This window comes from Amphiura filiformis, chromosome 7, assembly GCF_039555335.1.
Source record: "Amphiura filiformis chromosome 7, Afil_fr2py, whole genome shotgun sequence".
NCBI classification, from domain to species: Eukaryota; Metazoa; Echinodermata; class Ophiuroidea; order Amphilepidida; family Amphiuridae; genus Amphiura; species Amphiura filiformis.
Window position 1 is genome coordinate 50,192,668 of NC_092634.1, and position 25,556 is coordinate 50,218,223.

At 36.6% G+C, this 25,556-nt stretch overlaps 1 protein-coding gene across 1 annotated transcript in view; it reads right to left on the minus strand.

The window, feature by feature from the left end:
- Window positions 1–25,556, minus strand: part of LOC140157283 (beta-chimaerin-like) — a 127,652-nt gene that overhangs the window by 41,055 nt on the left and 61,041 nt on the right. The window contains 1 exon segment of the mRNA XM_072180425.1: window positions 2,134–2,221. Coding sequence (XP_072036526.1) covers window positions 2,134–2,221 — 88 coding nt within the window.

The window sequence follows — 25,556 nt, forward strand, 5'->3', positions numbered from 1 at the left end:
AATCTAACAGTACAAATCCAGTGCGTATGCATGCATCCAGGTATAGGCTTAGGAACCGGGGGGCTTGGGGGCTCAGCCCCCTCAATAATTTTGGTGCAATAATCCCAAGTGAAGTTAAAAAATTGTGATAAAATAGAGGGAAAATGGGTGTTTGGGACCTATCTTTTGCAAAATTTTCTGACTCAGGTCAGCCTCCCCCAATGTTGAAAATCTTCCTAAGCCAATGCCAGGTGATGATGTGATCATACATAGGCAAGAATCACAACTAGGCATGTTTGTACTAATCTGAATGCATTATTTTTTATAGATTTGTCAAATATAGCCTATGGGTGTGACCGTTCAAAATGTCAAAATTCCGATGTTCCTCCCCCCCCCCAAAATGGGTATGATTTATAAACTGATGTCAGTAAATCTATTCATGAACCACTGAACCAAAACTGTGCATGTTTGAACTTACCTATCATAACTATGTGGACATTAAAATTCAGAATTTTATTTTTTACAATTGCTGATCTTTCAAACGTTTCGTCAGTGCCCATGAGGGTTAAAAAGACTCACACTAAGTATTAACAGAGACATAAAGTAATAGGTACAAATGCAAGAAGACATCAAGAGGAAATGTTGTCTATTTGCTTAATTCTGTGATGCCAATCATGATTAGTACCAATGACCATTGGGCTATTACAGTTGAAATCCATACACCCTATCGAAGACATCACCTCTATCTTCCACACAGGGAGTGTGAATGTCAAATGGGATACCTGAATGGATGGCTCCATTTGAAATCTACATCCCCTGTGTGGGAGATTCCAGTTATGTCTTCCATAGATGGGTGTATGTGGGTTAACTGGAATAGCCCACTAGCAGAACTCTGGTTGGAAGTTTATATAGGGAGGGAAGGATTCAATACATGCAAAATACAATGTCAATAGTTGATGTTTACAAGGTTTGGGATCGGAACAACGTAGTTCATTAAAAAAACTCTTGTTGGACATCTCCACAGGAAAGGATTAGAGTCATGCAGAATACAACTTCACTTGTTGATAAATACAAGGTTAGGGATTGGAACAGACTTCACGTTTATCCTACAACAAAGTTCAAAGAGAACTCTGGTATCTATATCTTGATTGTGTGGAAGGACTCATGCATGTATACAACATACAACGTCAATGGTTAGGGATTGCAAAGTTTATCACACAATGCAGTTCAACAGAACTCTTGTGGTTGGAAATCTCCGCAGAAAAGGATACGGGTACACACAAAATATATGGTTGATTAAGGTTGCACATCGGAAAAGAGTTCAAGTTCATTATAGCTCATTAACAGAACTTCCGTTGAAAATTACCAAATGGAAGGATTTTAACATTGCACTTTGTATGCACTTAAAAGGACATACAAAGTACAATGTTAGCAATTGACAAATACAAGGTTGGGATCAGAACATATCAAGCTCATCAAGCTTACTGTATTTTCTTGTATTGTTTTTTTTCCAGGGGTCACATTTATCCTATTTCATACCGGCAAAATTTCACGTAACATAAAATGGCATTGATTACTGTTGCTATTGGAGATTGAGCAGAATGGGCCTCTCTTAGCGAACAAACCAAAAGTTTGACGATGTCCTATAAGTGAAAGTCCTAGGGGTCAAAAGGTCACATTAAGTTTGACCAAAACTAATTAAAATATTGGTTGACCTTTCGCATTGGAATTTTCAAGAGTTCACACATAAGTTTCAGGAGGGGTCAGCTTCCCAATACACAAACTTTCGTTTGTATGACATCATCAAACTTTGGGTAAAATCAGGATTTTGAATAATGTCACAATTCTCTTAAAACTTAGTTAGTCTGCACTGAAACAATTTTGCCCAATGAAGGATATCGTGAAAATAACGTGACGTCACACCATCACCAATCAGATACCTGATGAAGTTCGATGGTTTCGGATGCAATGTAGTAAAGTGAGTTCCAGTATTAGATTTAATTTAAAATAAGGTTTAATTTAATCATTGAATACAATGGATACCCTTTAGATGCAAGTCTCAAAGTTACATTACATTTTACAAAGATATGACCAATAATTGACAGACTGTCATCGTTTAGTGTATCCATAGTATTCCACAATTCATCTACTTACTCTCTTCCATAATGTGGTGGTTTATTGGGTACATAGTTCTGACATACGATTCTCTTCGGCTTGGGTGCTTCTTGCTGCAACTGGTACACTAGAGAAAGACGAAAATGAAGAACAGACAGTGAATATCGGCGACATCCTTGAGTTCTTGTACGGGGTCTATATCTCCGGACCCCACACTCCGGCACATTATCATACAGACTCAACGGTCGACTTCCATTTTTTACAGTTGCTCGACAAGTAGGTCGACCGAGTAATGTACAATATATTTCATTATCCATTGTAAACAAATAAATAAATAAATTATGAATACCAAATAGCCGTGTGAATATTAAAGAAGCTGATTCGATGAACACTTGTGTACTAATTGTTTAGTTGATTAGGATTCTCAATGAGTAGCGGTCACCAGACCGGGTTTTGATTGGGGTTACAACATCCTGTAAACCAATCTGACCGTACCTATGGCAACGGATCTGCTGTATTCAGAGAAAATTCAGCATCACGTTTTTGGGTTTAAAGAGACTCTTTGGATCACGATGCTATGGGTCTTAACTTGTCACTTTCAGATAACCTTTTGAGGTACAAGTTGACAATATCGTAACATGACTTCAGTCTTAATGCTATAGTTTTATCAGGAATACATTTTGTAACAATATTAAACAAACATTCACACTAATTTGTTGGGAAGAATCATAATAATGCATGTTTTATGACAATCACTAACAGATTTTCCAAATCTTTAGGATTTTACAACAAATCATGCAGATTTCCTCTTTCTCGTCGAATATTATTATTATTAACCCTTATTTTTCCTTCATATTCATGATATTGGTATGAACATTCAGCCCTACATGTCTTATTTTAATTCAATGGGCAAATGTTTACAACTTGGTTAAATTGCAGAGGAAAAATATTAATTAGTCCCTTTAAAAGTTCACAGATTATACCAGGAAGTTATGCCGGACATATCACTGAATCCTTGCCCGAGAATCCCTTCAAATGGCATATACATCCTAATTCAACCTATCAACAACCAATACCTCTACTATATCAAAATGGACAACTACCATGGAATCTTCACCTAACTAAATTACTATTTTCAGTAAATGTCAATATTGCTGATCTAGTTTATTTCTGTATATGGCGATACCAATCTTTCTAGCCTATTACGTATAACTTAGCCCAAACTTGCCATATCACCTGTGCGGTTAATGCAAGGAAATTGAAAAGGGAGAATGTACACGTAACTGATGAACATTTCATTGACACATATGGGGATCAAAGTAATGTGTCAAAATCAACCTTCCTTAAAAAGTGTCTTCTAACCATTTTAAATCATTCAAAATTTAAAGTGGTTCCCTTCAGTGCAGTTTCATTGCACCAATCTTTTGGTTTGTTCCCTTACTTGAACTTGACCAATGTCACTACTATGACCTAATTTGCATAATATTAAATAATCATTTACAGGGAATCATATGATTAATTAACTACAATGTGTAAAATCTAAGTTCAAAGTGTGTTACAATAGATAACATAAGTGTAGGGATGATTCTAAATCAAGGGAAATTACTTGGAAAAGATAATTACCTGTTAAAGTTACCTGGTCAGTAGTTATGCAATGAGGCCTACTTCATATAGGGTTCATTAACAAGAAATGAACCAAAAAAAGAACACCTTAAAAACCACAAACATGACACTAAGTACAATGACCTACTGTAAATGTGTGAATTTTTGTGGAACATTATTTTTAATGCTTTTTGCGCTCAGGACAGCTGCTGCAAAAATAAAAATGTACGAATATAATGTTACTTCATGGATAGGCCAAGCCAAGGTGCTTGAGCTGTTTGAATTCAGGACTCCCTGCCACCTCCCTCTTTCAGCTTTCTCTGCTGCCCCAAATGGTAATTTATACAGACCTGTCTATGGTGAGTGCCCCCCCCCCCAATCTCCCTCTCCATAACTACTTTTCTCCACTGTCCCCTGGTAGGGAAAGTCTGGTTTAGATACTGAGAGAATGGCTTTGTTTGAAAACGGAATTCAAATTCAGATTTTTTTAAAGATGTCTTAAGAGTGGTCCGCTAGCAATTTGAAACATTTATTGCATATCAATCAAATACATAAGTGATCCCTGTAATAATAAGAACCAAATGTTGATTTCAGTCCAATTTTGACAATTCGACAAATTAATTCAACATGATTTCCTTCATTCCATGATTTGATTTAGAAATCCACAAGAATTACTATTGGCCAGAATGCAATGCAATATATTTTCCTTGAGTTGATCAAACAAATTGAAATGCAAAGATATTCTATGAGTGCAATTTTAAAAGTCTCAGTAGAATATATTAAACAGGAACATCATACAGAAACACAGAGTTCACTATACTCCATCATGACCTTCTACATATGCACTCTGGTAAGTGAATGCATGCACAGTGGTGTAGCTAGGAATTTTGTCAGGGGGGAGAGGAGTCCATGTTGAAGGGGCAAGGGCCCAAGCAAGTCCTCAAACAAAGGGGCGTAAGTACTTTTCAATACAATATAGCACAAGTTTGAACTAGTTCTCCTTTGTATATTGGGGGAGACACAAACGTCAAAAAGAATCAGCTCTGAAACTGCACGAAGGGGGTGCGCCTAAATGGGTGAATTTTTCATCAGGAGCGGCCGCCCCGTTCCCAACAGCTACGTTTTTGTGTATACGTGCATTATTATGCTAGAAAAATGTAAAACTGCAAGATTATAATAGGTAGTCTGTAATACAAAAATAAGCAATGCAGAAAAAGCATCGACCAATATTATCATATTGCATTCTGGTATAGCTTCTACCCTCATATCTGTTTCAAATTTCGGTGACCTTGTCCAGTCCCTTCTTACATCTATATCAATTTGTTTACTAAAATCAATGATAATATCAATAAAAACGGAAAAGATGATTTCTATTATTGTCAGGAAGCCAGACTGACAAGAGTAGTTACCATTTTGAGCAAAATTTTGACATAGTACAATTTCATGTCAGGTTTCATAAACGTTGAATATATACAAGCTGGCTAAACTTGATCTCTGATATAATCTGATGCTACAAGGTGCCCACATAAACCAGCAACACACAAACAAACAAATAAACAAGCAAACAAACAAACAAACAGACTGATTGATACAGTGTTGTAGCTAGCAGAGTTTGAGAGCTCCAGAAGTGAGTGGTGGGCAGTCCATAGCAACAACCCTGAAATGATAAGTAACCTAGGTATTAAAAAAACAACATAGAAACAAGCAATTTAGTTTGAAATAATTGGTAAATTGATTATTTGATTTATTATTATTTGATTTATTGATTTTTATTCAATTCAAATTCAATATACAAAAAAGAAAATTCTTGAAATTAACATATGGTCTCAAGAAAAGAAGCACTTGTATTAATTTACTTGTGCCATTGTTGACATTATAGTTTCATAGGTAAACAATATTATTGCATAGGAAACAACCAAAAAAGTCCCAATTAATGACTAAGAACAATCAACCAACCATTAACTATATATATACAAAACAATAATCAATCAACCATTAACTCCACCAACATTCAACCAACAGGTAAACAAATGAAACTGGTTAGCCATCCACAGAAGTAAACAAATCAACCTGGTACACCAACCAAACAAGTAAACAAGATGCCTAGTTAGCCAAAAAAAACCCAATATGCAGTTTCACCACAAATAATCATGATAATGCTAATTGCTAAAAAGTCAAAAATTTCAAAGATTTGATAAAGATTTAAGGTACCGTGTACATGCATGTATCTTCTAAAAGCTTTAAATTCTAGAACTGACATTATAGAACTGGGTTTACTGGGTTTTGTAGGGTACTGTTCTCAATACTGCAACATCTCCACTTCCCAAACGGGTTTGTGGTCACAAAGAAATATATAGTAAAAGGTCTATAACTTACAAAACCTGTCAATCTAACCATTGTAATAAACAATATCTAGATCACAGTTGATTGTGTAAGGATATTAAGGAAGGGTGTGTCCACTTCACAGTCTCTTTGTCCCACTTCAAGCATCTAGATATATTTCAGAACTTTTTAGGAGAGATAGCGTGGAAATATGACTCAACATCATGACAGAGAAGTTCTGAAAATATGAAGCCCTGAAGCTAACAAGGTAGCATTTATATCATATATTTATCTGGATTTTCTTATACCGACAGTGCAACAATCGCCCCATTGATCTGAGACTTAATACCTGATCATACCCCGGATCACACTGGAGGCTCATCACTGGGGCTCATTATAACCCAGGCGGCGGATGACACGATCGCGCCGGCACCGCGGGAAACCGCCCGGCCGTATGGCATTTTCCATATACTCGGTTAGTTTTGTGGGGTTCATTATCGAACCCCAACGGTTTTAGCGATGTATTTATATTATTTATCAACATAGGCCTATTTGTTTGTGATATTTCAAGCGTTTTAAAATTTCAAAATAATCCCATTCAATTACACGGTTGACGATGAAAATTTACTGAATTTAGGGACTGCATGTCATACACCACCTATTCTTAGTCAGTGGGAGTGGTCTAGTTCGTAGACACATTTCTGATTGGACAATCGCATGATTTTGGGTGCCGTCTATCAGGCCGTAGACGACCCCACGTCATCATGCGTCTTGATAATCCGTAACACGCGTGTAGAGATGCGCGTATGTATCGCGCTGGATGCGTAGACTAGTGCGGAATACGCGAACGCGCTAGCAGTACGCGCAACAGAATACGTAAAGTTGTAAACAAGTTTCGTTCATTTTATAATGAGGGGAGTTTTTATGACGGTAATTTAGTTTTTGCTTTAAAAAAATTGTTTACAGTTATTAAAATAATATTTAACTGACTAAGAATGAGAATAAGCGATAGGAATTTTTTATTTTGCCTATCCTCTACCTATGATAGGCGACAGGCAGGTCCAATATTTTTATCGTAGTGGATACGGCTGCGCCCGGCATCCACTACTCAAAATATTGGACCTGCCTGTCGCTCATCACACGGTAGAGGATAGGCAAAATAAAAATTCCTATCGCTTATTCTCTAATTATAACCCTTGCTATGAGATTCTTGCATTGGTCCCAAATTTGATAAATTTGTTTAAAAACTTTGAATTTTTACTTTGGAGGTTGATTTTTGAAATCTACATCAAAATGAGTACAAACAAGCACAGTATTTGTTCAGTGGTTCTTGTATGAGCCTGTTTTAGAAAGTTTCTTCAAGATCAACTGGGGTCATCATAATATTTCGACTGCTCAGTGCCAGAAGTGGGTAAGCTGCCCTGTGAACATTTGGCAATTTACACACAGTATATTGTACTCATCATCTACACATGGCAGCTATTGCACTTACACACTTCTGGTACTGAGAAGTCGATTTGCTAAAAGAAAATCAAATGTAGATTTCCAAAAAAAAATGTAGAATTTTAGATTTTGGAGACAATATTTGAAATATTGGTCAAAAAAGCAGCAATTGGTTCTTGTGAAAGCCTTCATCATTTCTACAAAACCTGAACATCCACTGTCTTTTCTCTACAAATTGTTGCATGCTAAATGCAAAGACAACAAAGCTTCACATTCAACAGGTGCAGACTTATCAGAAAAAGCAGTAAGTGACAATAAACATACAAAGCAACTTGCTACCTTTTTGCATTGTGCTGACAGGTGCACAGATACATAAATGTAGACTATCTGGTCTACATGTATTTCCTGAATGATGATTTCTGGTCTTATCTGTGGGTACAATATACAATGCTTGTGAAAAAACACACTTAGTTGGTTGACTGTAAAAAGGCTGTAAGTGCTTTGTTATTACTATACACATACACCTTTTTCACATTTGATAATATGGTTTTCTGTCTGCTGACATGACTTCTTGTGCCTGTCAAGAACTGGAAAAAGAATTTCTTCATTTAGACCCTTTTCTTTTAGCACTTTTTATAAAGTTCCCAGAGTTCTGGCAATTCGAAAGCTGAATATACCACTGACTTTAATCATCTTTGCAATCAAACAGACAGCAATCTGTCTGCTGATATGACTTCTTGTGGCTGTCAAGAACTGGAAAAAGAATTTCTTCATTTAGACCCTTTTCTTCATGATTCATGACAGCACTTTTTTTTATACAATTCCAATAGTTCTGCCGATTCGAATGAATAAGACCACTGACTTTATTTTACAATCTTTGAACAATCAAACAATTCATTGCATGACTCTGCAGTATTGACTGCTTCGGAGTGTTTCCTATCCTGAGAAGAAGATAAGTCAAATTTCACACAAAGATAGTGCAACATTTCCCATAATCTCTTTCGTATTTCTTTATTTGGAAGATAAAAATTGGAATAAAAATGCCAACATTTCCCAGGAAAGGGCTTCATGGACTTCCCACTTTTTCCAGCTTTGCTAATACTCCAGGAAAATTATGTAAACAAAAAGAAAGAATTATTGTCCTAACATGCCTAAATATATTTATTTTTGCTTCCATTTTGCTTACAACTCATAGCAACATGAACTACACAAAGTACAAACTTTTTCTTGTTATTTTCTTTATATTGGTGCAGCAAATTATATTTGCTATACATCTCAAATTGAGAAAAATGTATTGAGAAAAATGTGTTTGCATTTAAATTCTTCATTTACCTCCATTTTTGCGATAAATAAAATGACTCAAACGTTAAACTTCTAAATGATCCTAGTATCTGCAAGTGATGAAAGAGTACTAATTTTTTTCTTTTTGTTGTCTTCATCCCAAATAAGGATATGAGTAATAAACATCAAGATTAGTCCTTTATCTATATTCTTATTTTGCTTACACATAAGTAGCAACAATAATCGGTTCTAAACAGGGTGGTATAAGAAAGGTTCTTACTCAGGACTTAACACAAGGCCACTTTTAGTTGAAACATCCTCTACATTGCCTCGCATGTAATATGAAGCACCGCACCAAGCATCAAAATAGCAAGTTATCTCTGCCAGTAAATTGACCGATATCATATTAAGATGATCTTAAAAAGGTTTTGAAGTGGATTATTTTTCTCCTGCTAGTCCAACAGGGACCTAAGTCAATATTCCACATTGCAGAGAGATGTCTTTTATAGATCGGGTGCTTTTAGCACTGAGCATCTCCTCTATCCTTTCTGCTCCTCGCATCTTTCGTCGCATTTTCAATCAAATAGGAACATGTATTTTCTAGGCTTATGTGAGGCTGGAATATTAGCATACTTGCACTGTGTGCATTCCATTTCTTTATTTGGTCAGATACACTGGTAATGCACTATGTAAGAATTGACTGATTATTACTTGAAAGGTTTATGGGAGAAATGTGATGGAGAAATATATTTCTTGTAAAGCACTCCGTTCTTTGTGGGGCGCTCAATAAATGCCTATTATGTTATGTTATAGAAAAATGATATAGTGAAATGTGTTTTTAACTTTGTCAAATGACAATCCTCTCTTAAAGGGGAAATGGGAATCTAAAAATATATTTGGTAGGAAATATATTGGGTAGCATAGAAGTTAGAATTGATCTCTATTCAGGCCAGTACCCCCAAAAAATATGCCAAAGGCCCAAAAAGTCCCATTTGCGAGCGTAGTGAGCGAAAAAATAGAGTTTTTTTTATGCCTTTTTGTTCAAAGAAAAAAATGTCCAAATCTGCCCCCAGTCCAAAAAGGTCCAAATTTTGAAAAAAAAAAAGGTCCACTTTTTCAAAATCAGCACCCCCCAAATAAAATCCTGTCTCTATTTTACCATAATACTGCTACATTATGAGAAGGATTTTGTTTTTCATATTCTCCAATGAAGGTTCCAAAATCAAAAAGAAATCATTAGTCATGTGTGTGTACAAGAATCCAGGGTTAACAAGTTACAGTCTTGAAACAATGATTTGATGGCAATTTTGACCATCTTCTCTTGTTTGACAAATTCACCATTCTATTTATTGTCACTGGTTCTTGGAATAGGTCTTGCCTGATGTCTCAAACAGATTACAAGTAACTCCTTTCACTGTTCATTTACGAGAGGAAAAGTGTTGGAGAAAAAGACCATATTGTTGCACTTTTCATGTAAAATGATCTCAACAAATAGACTGACTTTTTTCAACACTGATATGGCTTACATCATGGGTCTTCGCTGAGTAAAATGCTTTATCATAACTACTGTTCCAGAAAAAAGGGCAATTAATTGACCAATTCTCTTCAGGACAGATGTCGGTTCGAAAAACTTCCAACATCATGACCTTTGTAAACATGTACATCTGCATCATCCATAGTGAATGGCAAAATAATTCTTGTAGATTGATCAATTACATCTCTTTTCTTTTAGGAGCAACAAGTCCCACAAATGGGTACATCCTTTGTATAAGCACAGATCGGTGGTATAAGAAAGCATGAAACAAATCCTAACTCTAATCCTAACCCTAACCCTTTTATTATTTAGTGCTCTCTTACACAAAAGATAAACCAACAAAAGAGCATTCATTCTAGCTTAGGTCAGAATAGGTTTATAATCACCACATTTCCCACAAGCTACTTTTTCAAAGACACTCTATAATAAAGTACAAACTTGACTTCAGATATATTTTGTACAACCCTACACATCACAAGCAAGGTGTTAATATATTCGCAGCCCAAGATATCATCACAGAGCCTCAAGACTCTCATCTCTGTGGCATTAAAGCGGGTGTGCACATCCCTTGTTTTAATGCTGACCTCACCACACCCTCATCCTCACACATCCCGCTGCTGGCACACGCCGTCCATGCCAAGGATCTAGCGAAGACTGACAGCAGGGCTCAGGGTGCATGGTTGTGAAGCAGCTGCTGTGATGTCTTTGTGGGTGTTTCCGTGAGTGATCTAGTCAGGAGGATGCACAGATTGCCTGTTGAGCTGAGAGATCATAGGGATAGGCTGCGTGAAATCTTCTTGGTAAACGTGACTGTGACTATGGATATGGGGAGTTGGGGAGTTGGGGATTGGTGAGTTATCAGTTGTGATACATGTAGGATCAAGAAGAATATTTGCTAGGATTGATGTTGAGACATGGCTCAATAAGAAATGACTTTGAAAAGACATCACAATACAAATGTAGAATAACATTATCGCCTAGTTAATAAAAGTTCAAAGGAATATTGACAAAAACCATGAAAAGTGCATGATTCTAATAACATCACTCATTTTGCCATCACTGATTGTCTTTTTGACTGAAAATTCACAAAGATAATCTATTCATCACCAAAATTACTGTGACTCTAAATAAAGTAGAGAGTTGAAAATTGTTGAGTTTCAATCAGGGTGAGTTACAAGATGAGACACATAGAAATAGATTAAGATATCGGCTATATCTGCAAACAATATCCTATGCTTTTACAACACACCCATCATCTGGATACAAAACTATAACCACTATATATTTTGAAAGTCGCATACCTTGTGAGTTTACATAATTTGGGAATACTTGGTGGGTTAACCAAGATCTTCTGAATTGACTAACAAAAGTACACTGAACTTTCATTTTACAATTCATCACAGAAAGAACAAACACTTAACAAATTTTACAACTAGGAAAAATCAAATTGAATGATTATACAAAAAAATAAATGGAATTGCCATAGTAACATCCTACTCTTTTCCTAAAAAACAAACAAAAAAACTTCCACCCAGCCCCTAGCTCATGATAGAGAACGTCATTTCCACCACAAAGTCAAGTTTTCCTCATAGGCCCTACAACAGGTGTCCAACAGCGTAGTGACTCTTGTATGGTTATCAGAGAAGCAATGCGCAAGCGTTAATTCACCCTATAATTGGTAGGGATTCACAGGGATTAGCATGATTGGGAACATCATATTAAACAGCCTAAATTTTATGTCAATTCATGGGCAATTTAAAATGTTCTACACTATATTTAGCAAAGTGATGAGTTTTGATCATAGCGTTATGAAATAAAATCAAGTTAAAATAGCGCTGAAGAAAACACTTTTCAGACAACGCCTTTTAAGTCTGAATCCAGACATCCCGTGTTCAAATCCAAGGATGACTTTCTTTTTCATTTGTACATCAACTAGAGGGGACAAATAAATTGTGATCACACACAAGATGTGTCGGAAATAGTAATAATACAGGTTTTTAACAAAAGAATAGAGTTGGGTTGATCATGTCAATGTTTTTGTAAATGCAAAGATTGTGATTTTATCAAAAACATGTCAATTAAGGGGATGGATAGCAACGTTTGGAGAGTATTTTTGTGGGACCGGAGGGCAAATCAGACACACCAAATTGCCTTCTTAATACGAGGAATATCTTTTTTTTTTTTTTTTCGATATAATACAAAATTTATGGCAAAATACTGAATATTGATATTTTTGACATTTAAATAGTACGCGAAGTAAACTTAATAAATCTAATGATATGTACTAAAAGTGTATGTAGCTGCGAGGAAAAGCCAACCATCATTTGAAAATTATGACCTTTTGTGTTGAAGATATACATTTTTTCCCAAAAAGACAAAATAGAGGGGTCAGCACTCTCAGCAGATATCGCCACCTGTGTCCCCTATCCCTTGATCTTGACACTAAGAATAATCAATATTGACAAAATGCTTAGATCACAATGACCTCAAAAATGATGAGAGAACACACCTGCTGAAAGCTAATTATGATAATTAGACATTGACCTGATTAATTATTAATCATTTGAGCCATATAGATTATTTCCAAGTTTGATCCTTCTTACTCAAAAATCATCATTGTTAGTAACCATCATATCATTGACCCCTGAACATGTTTAAAGCAAAACTTCCTACATGTATGTAACCTGTTGGCAGTTTTGTTTTAAACATGTTCAGGGGCCACAAGTACATCTAGGAGGTTTTTGCTGCCCAACGATGATACGTAATTCACCTATTCAATTTTACGTCACTGCTGTCCAAAATGCTATAGAGTTGTGTGATGAGAATAGTCATGAGGAGGAGTCTAATGATGTAAGCTTACAACGTAATTGCGAGGTTGGGCTGGTATATGTCATATTTGATCATGCAAGTACTACCTCTTCATATCTCGTGTCCCACACATGATTATGGTCTGAATATTGTAGTGGGAGTGAACATCTTTTCAGCAATTTTATCTTAATAAATGACGGTTTTATGGTACGTTACTCAAACTGCTTTGTTCTTGAAGCTCATGTTGCAGGCTCAGTGCAACCTTTTCTCCATACAATGTCACACATTTTATCATGTTGAGATATACACATACAAGATGCACCTGTCTTTCAAATACTAGATCACTATTAAAATGAATCTTATTAGTCGTAGTACCTAAATTAATAATGAAATTTTAGGTGAAAACCAGTGAAATCCTGAGTGGCAGAACCTGTAATTTATTTTGATAGCCAAACGGTGGTTCCTGCCAATAAGCTTAATATCCTAACTATAATCTACCATCCACAGCAACTTAACACAGTAATACTAATATCTAAGGTTTGGAGTGCTCTTGTTACAAGCACTTAAAATCCAATGTGTCCTGATCTTTAGCAAACTTCCTCAATAAAACTACTAAAGAACACTACAAAGAAACTCTGTATGCACCTTTAAGATAATAATACTGCTCAAAAATGTGCTAATAAATTGAAATTTATCCATCTAAAATCTCAAATCTGGTTCAAAATAACATCACAATATTGCTGGTTGCAATTATTCACATTTTGACAATAAGATTGTAACTATTCAAAATACTGTAAATTAATGGTATATACTTCAATTCCGGTATCTAATACATGTACCTGCGTTATACAAGCAAAAATCAGTTGAACGTGTGCAGTAATGATGGTTGCATCAACATGACATATTCTCGGTTACATTTGCACCAAAAACATGAAATAACACAACACCCTTCACAAATGTGTCACCCAACATACAAGGCTGACAACTTTTAGTCAAAAAGTGGACACTTTTCAAACCATGGCTGAGGCAGACATAGATGAGATATATTGCTCAACTAAAACATTCATCTTGTGAATACTGAATGTTGTAACTTGGATTTCTTTTAATTTAATTTAGCAATCGTTAACATGTGCACAGACAACAGTGGCATAACTTGTCTTGCTCATCTAAGAAAATAGACGGAGAGGAAACATGTAGGTTGCTGAATGTTTTTAAGGTCAAACTTAGGACAGACATATATTTTATAGAAATGATGAGCAAACCTCAATTTCTAGCAAAGACAATATCAGTGTCTCCTGTGACCCTTCATATGTGTCTCCATCCACCAATGGGCTATTCCATTTAAAATCCACACTACCCCTGTGGAAGATTTTGGAAATATCTTCCACAGAGGGAGTATGGATTTTAAATGGAATTAGCACATTAGCAGCTCCATTTGAAACTCACTCTCCATCAGGGGAAGATTCAGGCTGAATCTTTCTCAGAGGGTGTATGAAATTCAAATGGAGCTGCCTCATGTGCTCATTCCATTTGAAATTCATATTCCCCCTGTGGTAGATATTTCCAAAATCTTCCACAAGGGCAGTGTGGATTTTAAATGGAACAGCCCAATGACCCCCAGTCCAATCTTCCTTCAGATCTGTATACATAGTAGTCTGAAACCCTGGCTGTGTTTGTATTCCAGGCTTCTTTTATTGCTTTATCAGGTACTTCTGCTTCCTTTTTAAGCAACCACTAATTTGAGACTGCGGGCCAAATTCCAAGAAAAGAACAAGCTACACGCACACACAAAGTTGAAGACCGTGGCTTTAGAAATTAAATCTGAAGGGGTACAAGCAACAAAGGGGAGAATTTGTAATTTGCACAAAGTTGTAAAAGTTTGTCACTATCCCTTGGAGGGAGGACGGGTTAGTGTAGTGGTCTTTTCAGTCGCTTCTCACCACTGCGGCCAGGGTTCAGTGCCCCGCGTTGCCACATGTGAGTTTGGTTGCCAATCCATGCTCATCCTCGCATGTTTTTCTCCGGGTATTCCGGTTCCTACTACTTCTAAAATCGGACCGCTTCCCATATCCCTGTCCCGTGATATTCAGTTGGCATCCCATTAATTAAGTAGCATTTGAGCACTATTGGGCTTTGCCTGGCTTTGGCCGAATGTTATTTAAAAAAATTTGATATATATATATATTTAAATGTACTTTACAACCCCGACTCATGAAATATGAATATTCAACTATCAATTTTTCAAGGTCAAAGTTGAAAAATATTTAGAGACAGAGCTAAGCATTACACCCAGATACAGGGGCATACCATGGACTTATCAGAAAAGTTAAAATATCCGCAACACATTACATCAAATTGAATAGCCGTGAACTTGCAAATATTCAATGTTCTTACGAATACTGCCACCCAAATCCCCATAGCAACAGCATAAATGCCAAGGTGAAAATTGACACATTAATTAACTATAATAATTACCTTATTAATCCAATTACACTTGATTTTGCAAGCTCATTGTGCACATACTTTATCAACCTAAAAATAATGTTTCTCTACAGCTCATATGATAACTTTAATCCCTGACAAAGCATTTTCACTCCCCTCTTTTCCTAGGGTCACTGTACTATAGTGTTTTGCCCCCTTTCAACAAATCCAAGCACACTGTGCGAATCATTAGGTTAAAAACCATAAGTTCAATGATGTCCTATAAATGAAAGTCCTCTCTGTAGGGTAGAAGGGGGTCAAAAAGTCTGTTTATGTTGTCATATTGGTCAAAGTTGATCTTTCATGCTTACAATTCATGGAGGGAGGGAGGGAGGTAAGGAGGTAAGCCATCCCAATGAAAGCACTTTCGTTTACAAGACGTCATCAAACTTTTGGTTTGTACCACTAAGACTTATTCAAAATTAATTTTGACTTAAGTAGGATCTTAACTGACTTTTGGCAGTGATAGGCTGCTGATAGGCCCCACATAGCACACTACCCATCCGACATGGTGCCGTATTGACAACGAGTCAAGTAATAATCGCCTTCTCAAGGCTGGGATGAATTAATAGGGCCAATTGCTGACCACTTAAGGAAATTGCCAATGAAAATTAATAATACTGTCATATTATTAATTCATCCAGTATATCAAGCAGGATTCTTATTTGATCTTCTTTTAGTCTTATGGTTTAGTGCCAATCAAAGAGTTGAAGCGTTACCAAGCAGGGGTGGAATTTAGGCGGGAGTCCAAGAGTCGACTCTCGCAGAGACTCCCGTAAAAGTCCTATTTCGAGAGTCCATGTGGACTCGCGCTGGAAATGATCGGCTCAGCAAACTTACGTTGAAGTTCAACATGCCTTAAAACTCAATGCCTGCAAAATATAAAGGAAAAGTCGCCAAAGATGCAATGACATATATGGAAGTGAGAGTATGATGACACATATATTAAAAAAACTTAAATTTGTTAGTTTATTTGTTAGTTTGTTTGTTTGAATGCATTTTACGTAGGCCTACATATAATACCTTTTGGACTCCCGCAAGATTGTACAACAAGAATCCATTTACGGGAATCCATGGACTCCCGCAAAACTCTCTTGCGAGAATCCACTTGGACTCCTGTGGCACTTTACGAAATTCCACCCTGCCAAGTTTAAACCATGTTCTAATATCTGTGTTTAAACATAGACAGTCTTTGTTTAAATAGTCATTCAAAACCAGGCTGGGAAATAAGTGGGGGCCAGGGGCCATTTAGCCCCTGGTTCATTGAAAAAAGCCCCTGGTTCCCTGTAAAACCCTGTGAACCAGGGGCTATATTTTTACAAAGTAGCTCCTGGTCCGGCACTTCTTATTTCCCAGCCTGACTGAGTGAGGTATCAAAATGTACACAACAAATGTTCCCATCCAATGAATAGCCCGTGGTCATTGAAAATAGCCCCCAGCGGGAGGGACGAGAACCAAAGGATTCATTTTATACGGCCTAAAAATTACATGGACAAATTGCAGAATTACAATGATAGTAGTCCGGGTTCCTAAAACAGTATCATCTCGATGATCTCTGAATATACTAGACAACAAAAATGTACAGTGAGTCACTAATAAAATGTCAAATTTGTGACTCCATTTCAAGCTTGCTGCACATAAACTAATCTCATCTGCAAGCCTATTGTAATATCCCTGTTACATTATGTCTAATTACGTAGCTAAACATGGTCACCAACTAGATCCTCCTGACTATCAATAGATCATTAGTAACTCGCTGGTCAAAATTGCTGCTATAATAATCAACATCAGCGACCTATAATACCAATTTATGTAGTAATTATGATTCATAAACAAATGAGAGAGGAAGAAAATCTATGGTTTATAAACGAGTTATGCCGGAATCTTCTACTACAGAGTTTGGACACCATTAATCCTATTTTTGTAATACATACACATAATGTGGAATACATGTCACTTAAGTGTGGTCTCTTGGGAGTGCTATACGTCCTTCCTGTGAAACAGAAACAAGTTTGCATGTGAACCAGTTCGTTTTGTGTGAATGAATTTGTTCAACTCTGGGTGTTCATGCTTCGGTACAAACACATTTTAAGGTATTTCCAATAGACGACTTGCCTTCTCAAATTTGGCGAAATAAAAAACGATGTCCCGCTGTTTTCCATGATCAAAATAGTTGCGTTAATATTAATAATACATAATTTCAAATGCTTCTACTACCTTACAGCACCCTCTTTAATTATGCAAAAATCAAAATGTCTTAAACATAATGAGAGTCTTATGAACAAACTAGGAGAGTATATCAGTGATTTAAACTTGAAACAATGAAACAACTTGGTATGTGGGTCACTTTCTCTAGTTTTATGATAAACAAAAACCGACACAAAAACATAAAGTGACAATTATTAAATACATCCATTTTGACAATAAAAACAGTGTTTCCATTTGAAAGGTGTCTGTTTTGCAGGATGTGAATAGTCCCAAGAGTTCTAACATGGAAATGACAATATGTCAAACATTCGCAAGTGTCATACAAACAAATCAAGTCAATGCTAACTGTGTCACGTAATCAACTGATTTTGATCGTGATACACTGTCACACTAACATACATTCAAGTCTAAAGAAATTCAGTACAGAGTAATTATTTCAAAAAGTTATTTTTTAAATATTCTAAAATATATCACAATTTCACTCCTCTGCACCAATAAAGACAAAAACATTTTAAAATCACAAAATGAGCTACACAAAAATGGAACCAGGCACTAGCATAATCATGGCAAGTCACTCAGGACCAGAAAATTGCTCAATGTATGGGTGGATTTTAAGCATCTGATCAAAAGCTTCATTGAAATATCGAAATGATGCCCTGGGAAAGATACCTTCTATAATGAATGCTCATATCACCAAAATACAGGCTGTATCAAAATGATTGGTACCCATCAGTTTCCAGTGATTATGATGAAAACTGTCATAATGTCTAAATTATCAATGTTCGAAAAGACCATCAAACTATAATACATTGTACAATCTGGTCAATTCAAGATGACCCAATGCTGCATTTGGAAGTCACAGGCTTTTCAATTAACATGATTAACATCAAATGTTTAGGTACCAATAATTTTGACTCAGCCTGTATTCCCATCTTTAAATACCCCAGCATACTTTCCTGCCGCTTGCCACTGCGGCAAGCGGCAGGGCGTTTCAACCAATGACAAGCCTTGATTGTGTCCGTTTGTCTGCAATGTGCGTGTGCCACGCCGCTCAGCGGCAAGCGGCAGGGTAGTATGAAACCAGCTGAAGTCAGAGGAACTGTGTGATAGGGATGAGATACACTGTACAATCACTAACGCTAAGATCTCACATATTATCATCCTCAGTACACAGTTCCTTAACCCCAATATGCTTGTGCACGCACAGAATGACCTTTTGAATGTTGAGTATATGAGTATTAAAACTCATACTTCTCCACTAGAGGTCAATTTTGAATCTTGCCTTCAGACATCACTATGGACCACAAGAGCCTCATCCCAATGGCATAGTCCAATAACCTCAATTACATAATCATAGTGCAAAATTTGACCTCAAGTTGCAGAGTATGAGTTTTTGTACCCAAATCTTCAAAGGTCATTCAATGAATGTACAAATGTATTGGGGTTTAAGAACTGTTCCCCTGATAGATGAGCATGTTGTGGATCCTAGTGCATGATGCCATTGGCTCGTAATGTTATTTGTCATAAATAAAGCCTAGCCTGTTTGCATGAAGGAAGTCTGATTGGTCTCGATCTTGCCTAAATGATACACGTCTGACTACATCTCGCCAACTAGCCGTAACCAACACACCCATATACTCATTGCCCATGGATCCTGTCAATTTACACACAATTTGCGATTGCTCAGAAAAAAACCCATCAAAGTCTATCACCAAACTGTATTATTATCCCACATTAACAATATATTTAACCATAAACATGAATGATGTGATGAAACTTTTTGTCTGGGTCAACATGAACTGATAGCCCGGTTTCCTGGGCCTGAATTTCATTCCCTGATTTTATTGAGTGAAATTTGCCTTGAATGTAGATTAAGTTTAAAACAATTTTGTTCTGAAACCTATCTTACAATTCTTATTGGTAAGGCTAAATTACATTGCAGTTCACAAAATTCAAAACCAAGGGTCGCAAGAAGCCCAGAGAATAAATGGAAAGGAAATTTTAATTCTGACACAGTGTTGAAAGTGGTCCAACTTTCAAAATAGGAGCGCAATACAACTTACAAGAAGCAGCAAAAGTGTAAGCTTCATAGACACTACTCAGGAGTCCGGTAAATGACCCCTGTGTAATGATCTGATCACTATTCTGACAAGTTTTCAAGGGCTTACATCCTAAACAATAAACAATAAATAGTCTGGACTAGATAAAACAAAAGGAAATGTATGAACCAACAAAGCCAGGAACATCTACAGCCAAGTACTTGTTAACCACATAAAGTAAAATGAGATAAGTGGGATGCAAAACAAAACCAGTTCTTTCAGAAATGTAGTATGGATTGCAGTTTTGACAAGGTTAATAGGTGAGTTAACTAGTCATGCCAGCCAGTCATCTTGGGTCATTTACCCGACTTAAAAAAGTTTTGACAATAACAATTAACATTTTATCTATTTTATTGTAATATAAGAGTAAGGTAGAAAATTTTGTAAATAAACTAAAGGCATTATTCAATAGCACAATTTCTGAATCAATTTCTGAGCTTGATTAAAACTCCACATAATTTAATAAATATCAACCTGCTTTAAAATTTCCACTGATTAATCCATCCAAAACTAGAAATTGAAGTAATGTCAATGAAGAACAAACAAATTAAATGTTTCACAATGCACTGAAGATTTACACAGATTTTACAATAAAGCCAAAAAATAAACTTAGGCCTATATACTCCAACCTAAATCCTTATAACCTATCAATATAGAATCATAACCAGGCCGTTGCAACTCATATGCTAGCGCAATACAAAAAGGTGGCGACAGCGTCGGCTTTCCTGTGTATTACCCTGCACTAACATGGCGTCCAATGGCGTCTCCCGGCGAGGGCCATTTTGGAAAAGTAAAGAAAAATGCTGCTGCCACCACGATAGTACTAAAAGCTACGTAAAAAAATGTGCGCAAGTGCTGTGGAGACTTACTTTAACATGACGTCACGAATATGCTAATTAAAGAAAAATGCTGCTGCCATCTACGTCCACATGTTGCAAGCGTGACGATCGCCTGGCCTCACGTCGACGAACGGAGTTTCAATTCCATCGCACTACGTGCTCTATATACTTATTCCATGTCATAACCATGAACCTACACAAAGTCCATTCTGAGACAGGACAACTAATAATTTCCTTGTGGCATAGAAATATGTCTAACTAGTATTTTCTTACAACACAAAACTATTTCCTTTATGTCTTCTTGAAAAGTACATCAGGTTTATCTAGATCACTCATTTTAATACCAACATAATTGCAAACGTAACCTGGTTACATCAGGGTTATATACACTAATTGAAATAATCCAAGGGCCGGTATCAAACAAGATGGTGGCAACAGTGGTGTGGTGTCATAGGGGCACGTGCCCTCAATCTATTATAGAAAATCCCATAGGAAAATTGCTGAAAAAAGGCCTTTGCCCCCAATCAGACCTATATAGCCCCCCCCCTAATATGATGACCCACGCTACACTACGCCACTGGGTGGCAACCCCAAATGGGGTCATAAGCTCAAAACATGGGGTTTACCAGACTATACATTAGGTGGGACAATATTGATATGATATGACTGTTGCAAATAGGGTGGGGTTCGCGTTCAATAAAGGTTAGGAACGCTCTAAATCATCGTTTTGAACAGACGCACAAAGAACCATGCCATTTCTGAACCTGCTACAAAGAAGGTGTCATAGTATGGTGATGACATTATATTTGCAAATTTCAAATTCAATCGCAAGTTTTCATCACATATGAGTAATTGTAATATTTATCATTGTTTCACACCCTGTGAAACAATGACAAAGCACAACTCATATACACAAGATCTAACCTTTACAATAACATCAACTCTAATAAAATCTAACCAGTTCTTCCAATGTCTTTCTCTTTACCTGAACTACCAACACTCCACCCTATCCTATTTCTCTAGTCTTTCTCTACCCTATCCTATAGTCCTATGTAAAACCAGTTACAACCTTTTCTTAGATTTGACTCATTAAATGTACCTGAAACAAACAAACAAATAAACAAACAAGGCCATAGGCAGTGCAATTTAGTTTGGACTTAAACTTTGTTACCATAATTTCTTGAAAGTTGGACCATACACTACCAACACCATGCCAAATTATCTTACTTACTTTATCTATATTCCAACAGTCTTGTGACCCAAAACACTTTCAGCTAACTCTCTGAAAACTCATGCACTAGGGCAATCATTACAACCAAGCCATGTGGTACATAATCATGATAATCATACAATAAAACCACACAAAATGTTCAACTGTGAATGTAATTATTAACTCACATTACTCAAAAGTGCAAATGCTTATTTCTATCATTCAAGCAGTCATGGTCACTGAAATCCCACAAAATAATAACCTACTGACAACAATAGAATAGCAAGCCATCTGTATGTACCAGGCTTGTTGCAATGCTCGTTTAGTGCATATCACTAATTAACCACATAGACACAAAAATCTATACTTGCCCATGTGATTCAAATATGTGATGTGTCATGTCAAAAGGAGGCACTTTTGGGCATGATCGTAAATGGAGGAATAGCCAAAAATCTGCTTGGGGGTGATTTTATCACAATTTGGGTTTATTGGGTATTTGTGATGTTAATAATGTTTAAAATATTGTCTGATAGTTTCAGACCGGAATATAACTGGCATCCTGTATTTTTTGAGACATTTTTCAAAGTAATTCCTACTCTCAACATTGTCAATAATATTTTTAAAGACCGATATCTCAATTCCCAATTTTATAATACCATAACTTAGGAACTCAATATTTTTGCTTAGGAATGTCTGATTTCATTGGGGAAAACAGCATTGTGGAGCAAAATATCTCTATATTTAAGATGTGTAAAAACCTCAAAATTGATAATCTGCCCAAAAGTGTCTCCTTTTTTGACATGACACGTCACATACGTACTTTTCACCTAATGAGATATTATTTATGCTATATCCACAAATTTAAGGTATCATTGTCTACAATGTAATTAAGTTAGTTATGTATGAACTTTAACAGGATTCACCGATTGGGCTATCCATTTAAAATCTACACTACCCCTGTGGAAGATTTAGTTCAAGTCTTCTACAGAGGGAGTATAAGTTTCAAATAGAATAGACAATTGGGTAACTTCCACTTGAAATACTCACTCCAGTTGTGGAAGATATAGGTTAAAGCCATAATACAGGGGAGTATGGGTTTCAAAATGATTAACCCTGACCAATTACATTTGAAAAACATACCCCCTGTGGAAGATATCTCAATCTTCCACATGGGTAGTGTGGATTTTAAATGGAATAGCCCATTCTATACTATTCAAAGCAACATCTACGTCTGGAAGAACAGATACATGTTCAGCACACAAGGCACAGAAATGTTCAGTATGTCACAGACCCCGGGTCACAGACATGTTAGTGTTACTCAACATTTTGATGCTATTGCATGTAAAAGATGAAATATTCATTATTTGTTTAAGTGATGCGATGAGTCCATATTTATCTTGTATACATTATGAAGCCCTACTTGTACAATTTTCAAACAAGTACTGCAATGGCTTTGCTATTGCAAGTTATAAATGTATGCTTTTAAATTTCATTCCAGTGACTAAAACCTCCAAACATACAAAATAATAACAATACCCATTACCAGTGTTCGAAATAAGCACTTATCCTCTTGTCCTCTTGTCCAAAAATCACTGGGGACAACCATATTGAGATATGTACTTATCCTCTGGACAACCACTTTATTTTACCTCTTAAATATGACACATTTTGAGGACAATCACAAGTGTTTTGAGGACAAGCAGAATTTATGCGTTAGTTGTCCTCGGGACAACCTCCATATTTTCCTTATTTCGGACACTGCCCATTACCCTGAAATTACCAGGGCTGTAATAAGGTAGAAAAATATTGGGGTAACCATCAAGAATTGAGGCAGCCAAAATCAGGTTTACTATCAAAATTGATGTTTTTAAAAATGCAGACATCAAGAGAATTAAGGTACCAGTTATCATGGTTATGTTCTCTCCTGCATATCCTAAACAAAGACAAGTATGTCACTAATAAAATCCCTTTAGCACTGATATAAACCCCCATTTTGTTGAAATTGGTTGAAAATTAAAGAAACAGTAATTGAAAACCTAAAGAATGAATAAAATCAAAAGTCGTATTTTATGCTCAAATCAAAGGAATGCACAGTGCTTAGAGAACACGTTGTGTACAAATCAATAGAGCATGGAGGAATCAGCAACTTTTGTATTTTCATCTTCCTTGAGATTTTTCGATCATTGTTTCTTTACCCCTTGACTGATTTCAACAAATGAAGTTTTAAAGCTGAGCTACAAGATGCAGCTAGCTGCTGCTGGTTCTAATTATGACATATATGTCTTCATTTAGGATATATACAGGGGTGGAAATAACTGGTACCTAATTTTGTTGCTGTCTGTATTATATAAAAGCTATCCAGTCATTTGAAGTGCTGAGATAATGCTGCATTTCAATGTGATAGTGTTGTCCATATTGAAACAGGTGGGACTCATGGTCCTAATCATTGAGATACATCAAGCCCTGATAAAGCATACATGCATAGAGAAAAATATGGTTTTAGTAATGCTTACATTTAGGTTTTCTCTTGAACTTTTTCATGTTCTTGAGATAATGCTTCACTTCATGGAAATAGCTCACTGTACTACTCCTAAACCGGTGAGAGGTCTCCTTTGTCCTGCCGGTTTCCTTGGCAACGTGAGGAAAGAAAACTCATCCTGTTTAGGTGGTAATGAAGGCGATGCTGGTGGTGTTATAATGTACTTTTTAGCTGTCACTGGCGATCCGGGCGGTGTGATAATGTACGGAGACCGATACGGTGTTGGTGATGGAGGCGGTGTCGAGATAAAATCGGCCGTTTTGAAAAAATTGGTTGATTTAATAAACTCTGCTGATTTTGGTAATGAGTATAAAAACTTTGTATTATCCTCTGCTGGGGATGATGGTAACGATGTCAAAAACTTAGTGTCCTCTGCCGGCGATGCAGATGGTGGCATTGGGATCGGTTCTACTTCCTGGTACACCTCAGGAACATTATTAAGAAATGAAGTCTCCATTAAAACTGGGTAATTCCAAGTTGGTTCCAAAGGTTCCAACGCCGGCTTCATCTTCTTCGGTTCCTGCGGCGGCGGTATCGTCACCGTTTGATAGTTCCATTTATCGCTGCGATATTCAAATCGAGGGGTATACCTCGGACAGTTTTGTGAGCTCGTCGTATGTACATGTCCGTGTGCTTGCTTTCTCAAACTCCTTGTGGATGACCGAGTCGCATAACCCTGTGTCAACATCATCTTGATAATGTGTTAGGAAAGCCGCAATTCCCAGTGAGAAAAGATTAACTCCCAGTGGGTCGTATGGGCTCTATTAAAAAATTCAACAGCTCAAAAGAAACGACTTCCTCACACCCTGTTACACTTGCAATGCTTAGGCAGTCACTCAGTCAGTCATCCAAGTCAAACTCTATCTGTCTATCTTCCCATAGTAACTCCTAACTTTGAAGATCACTACATTGATCTATAATAGTATCTCTCTACCTTAGAACTAAACCATTAGCCATAGTGTTTGCTGCTTATATACCACCCCCTAAAACATACATGTGAACTTTTCTTCCTGTCGCTTCAGAAAATCCAATTAATAATTGATTTTTGTTAGAGCTTTGTGAGTGGACAAATAAGTTTTCCCTTAGTTACTAACAC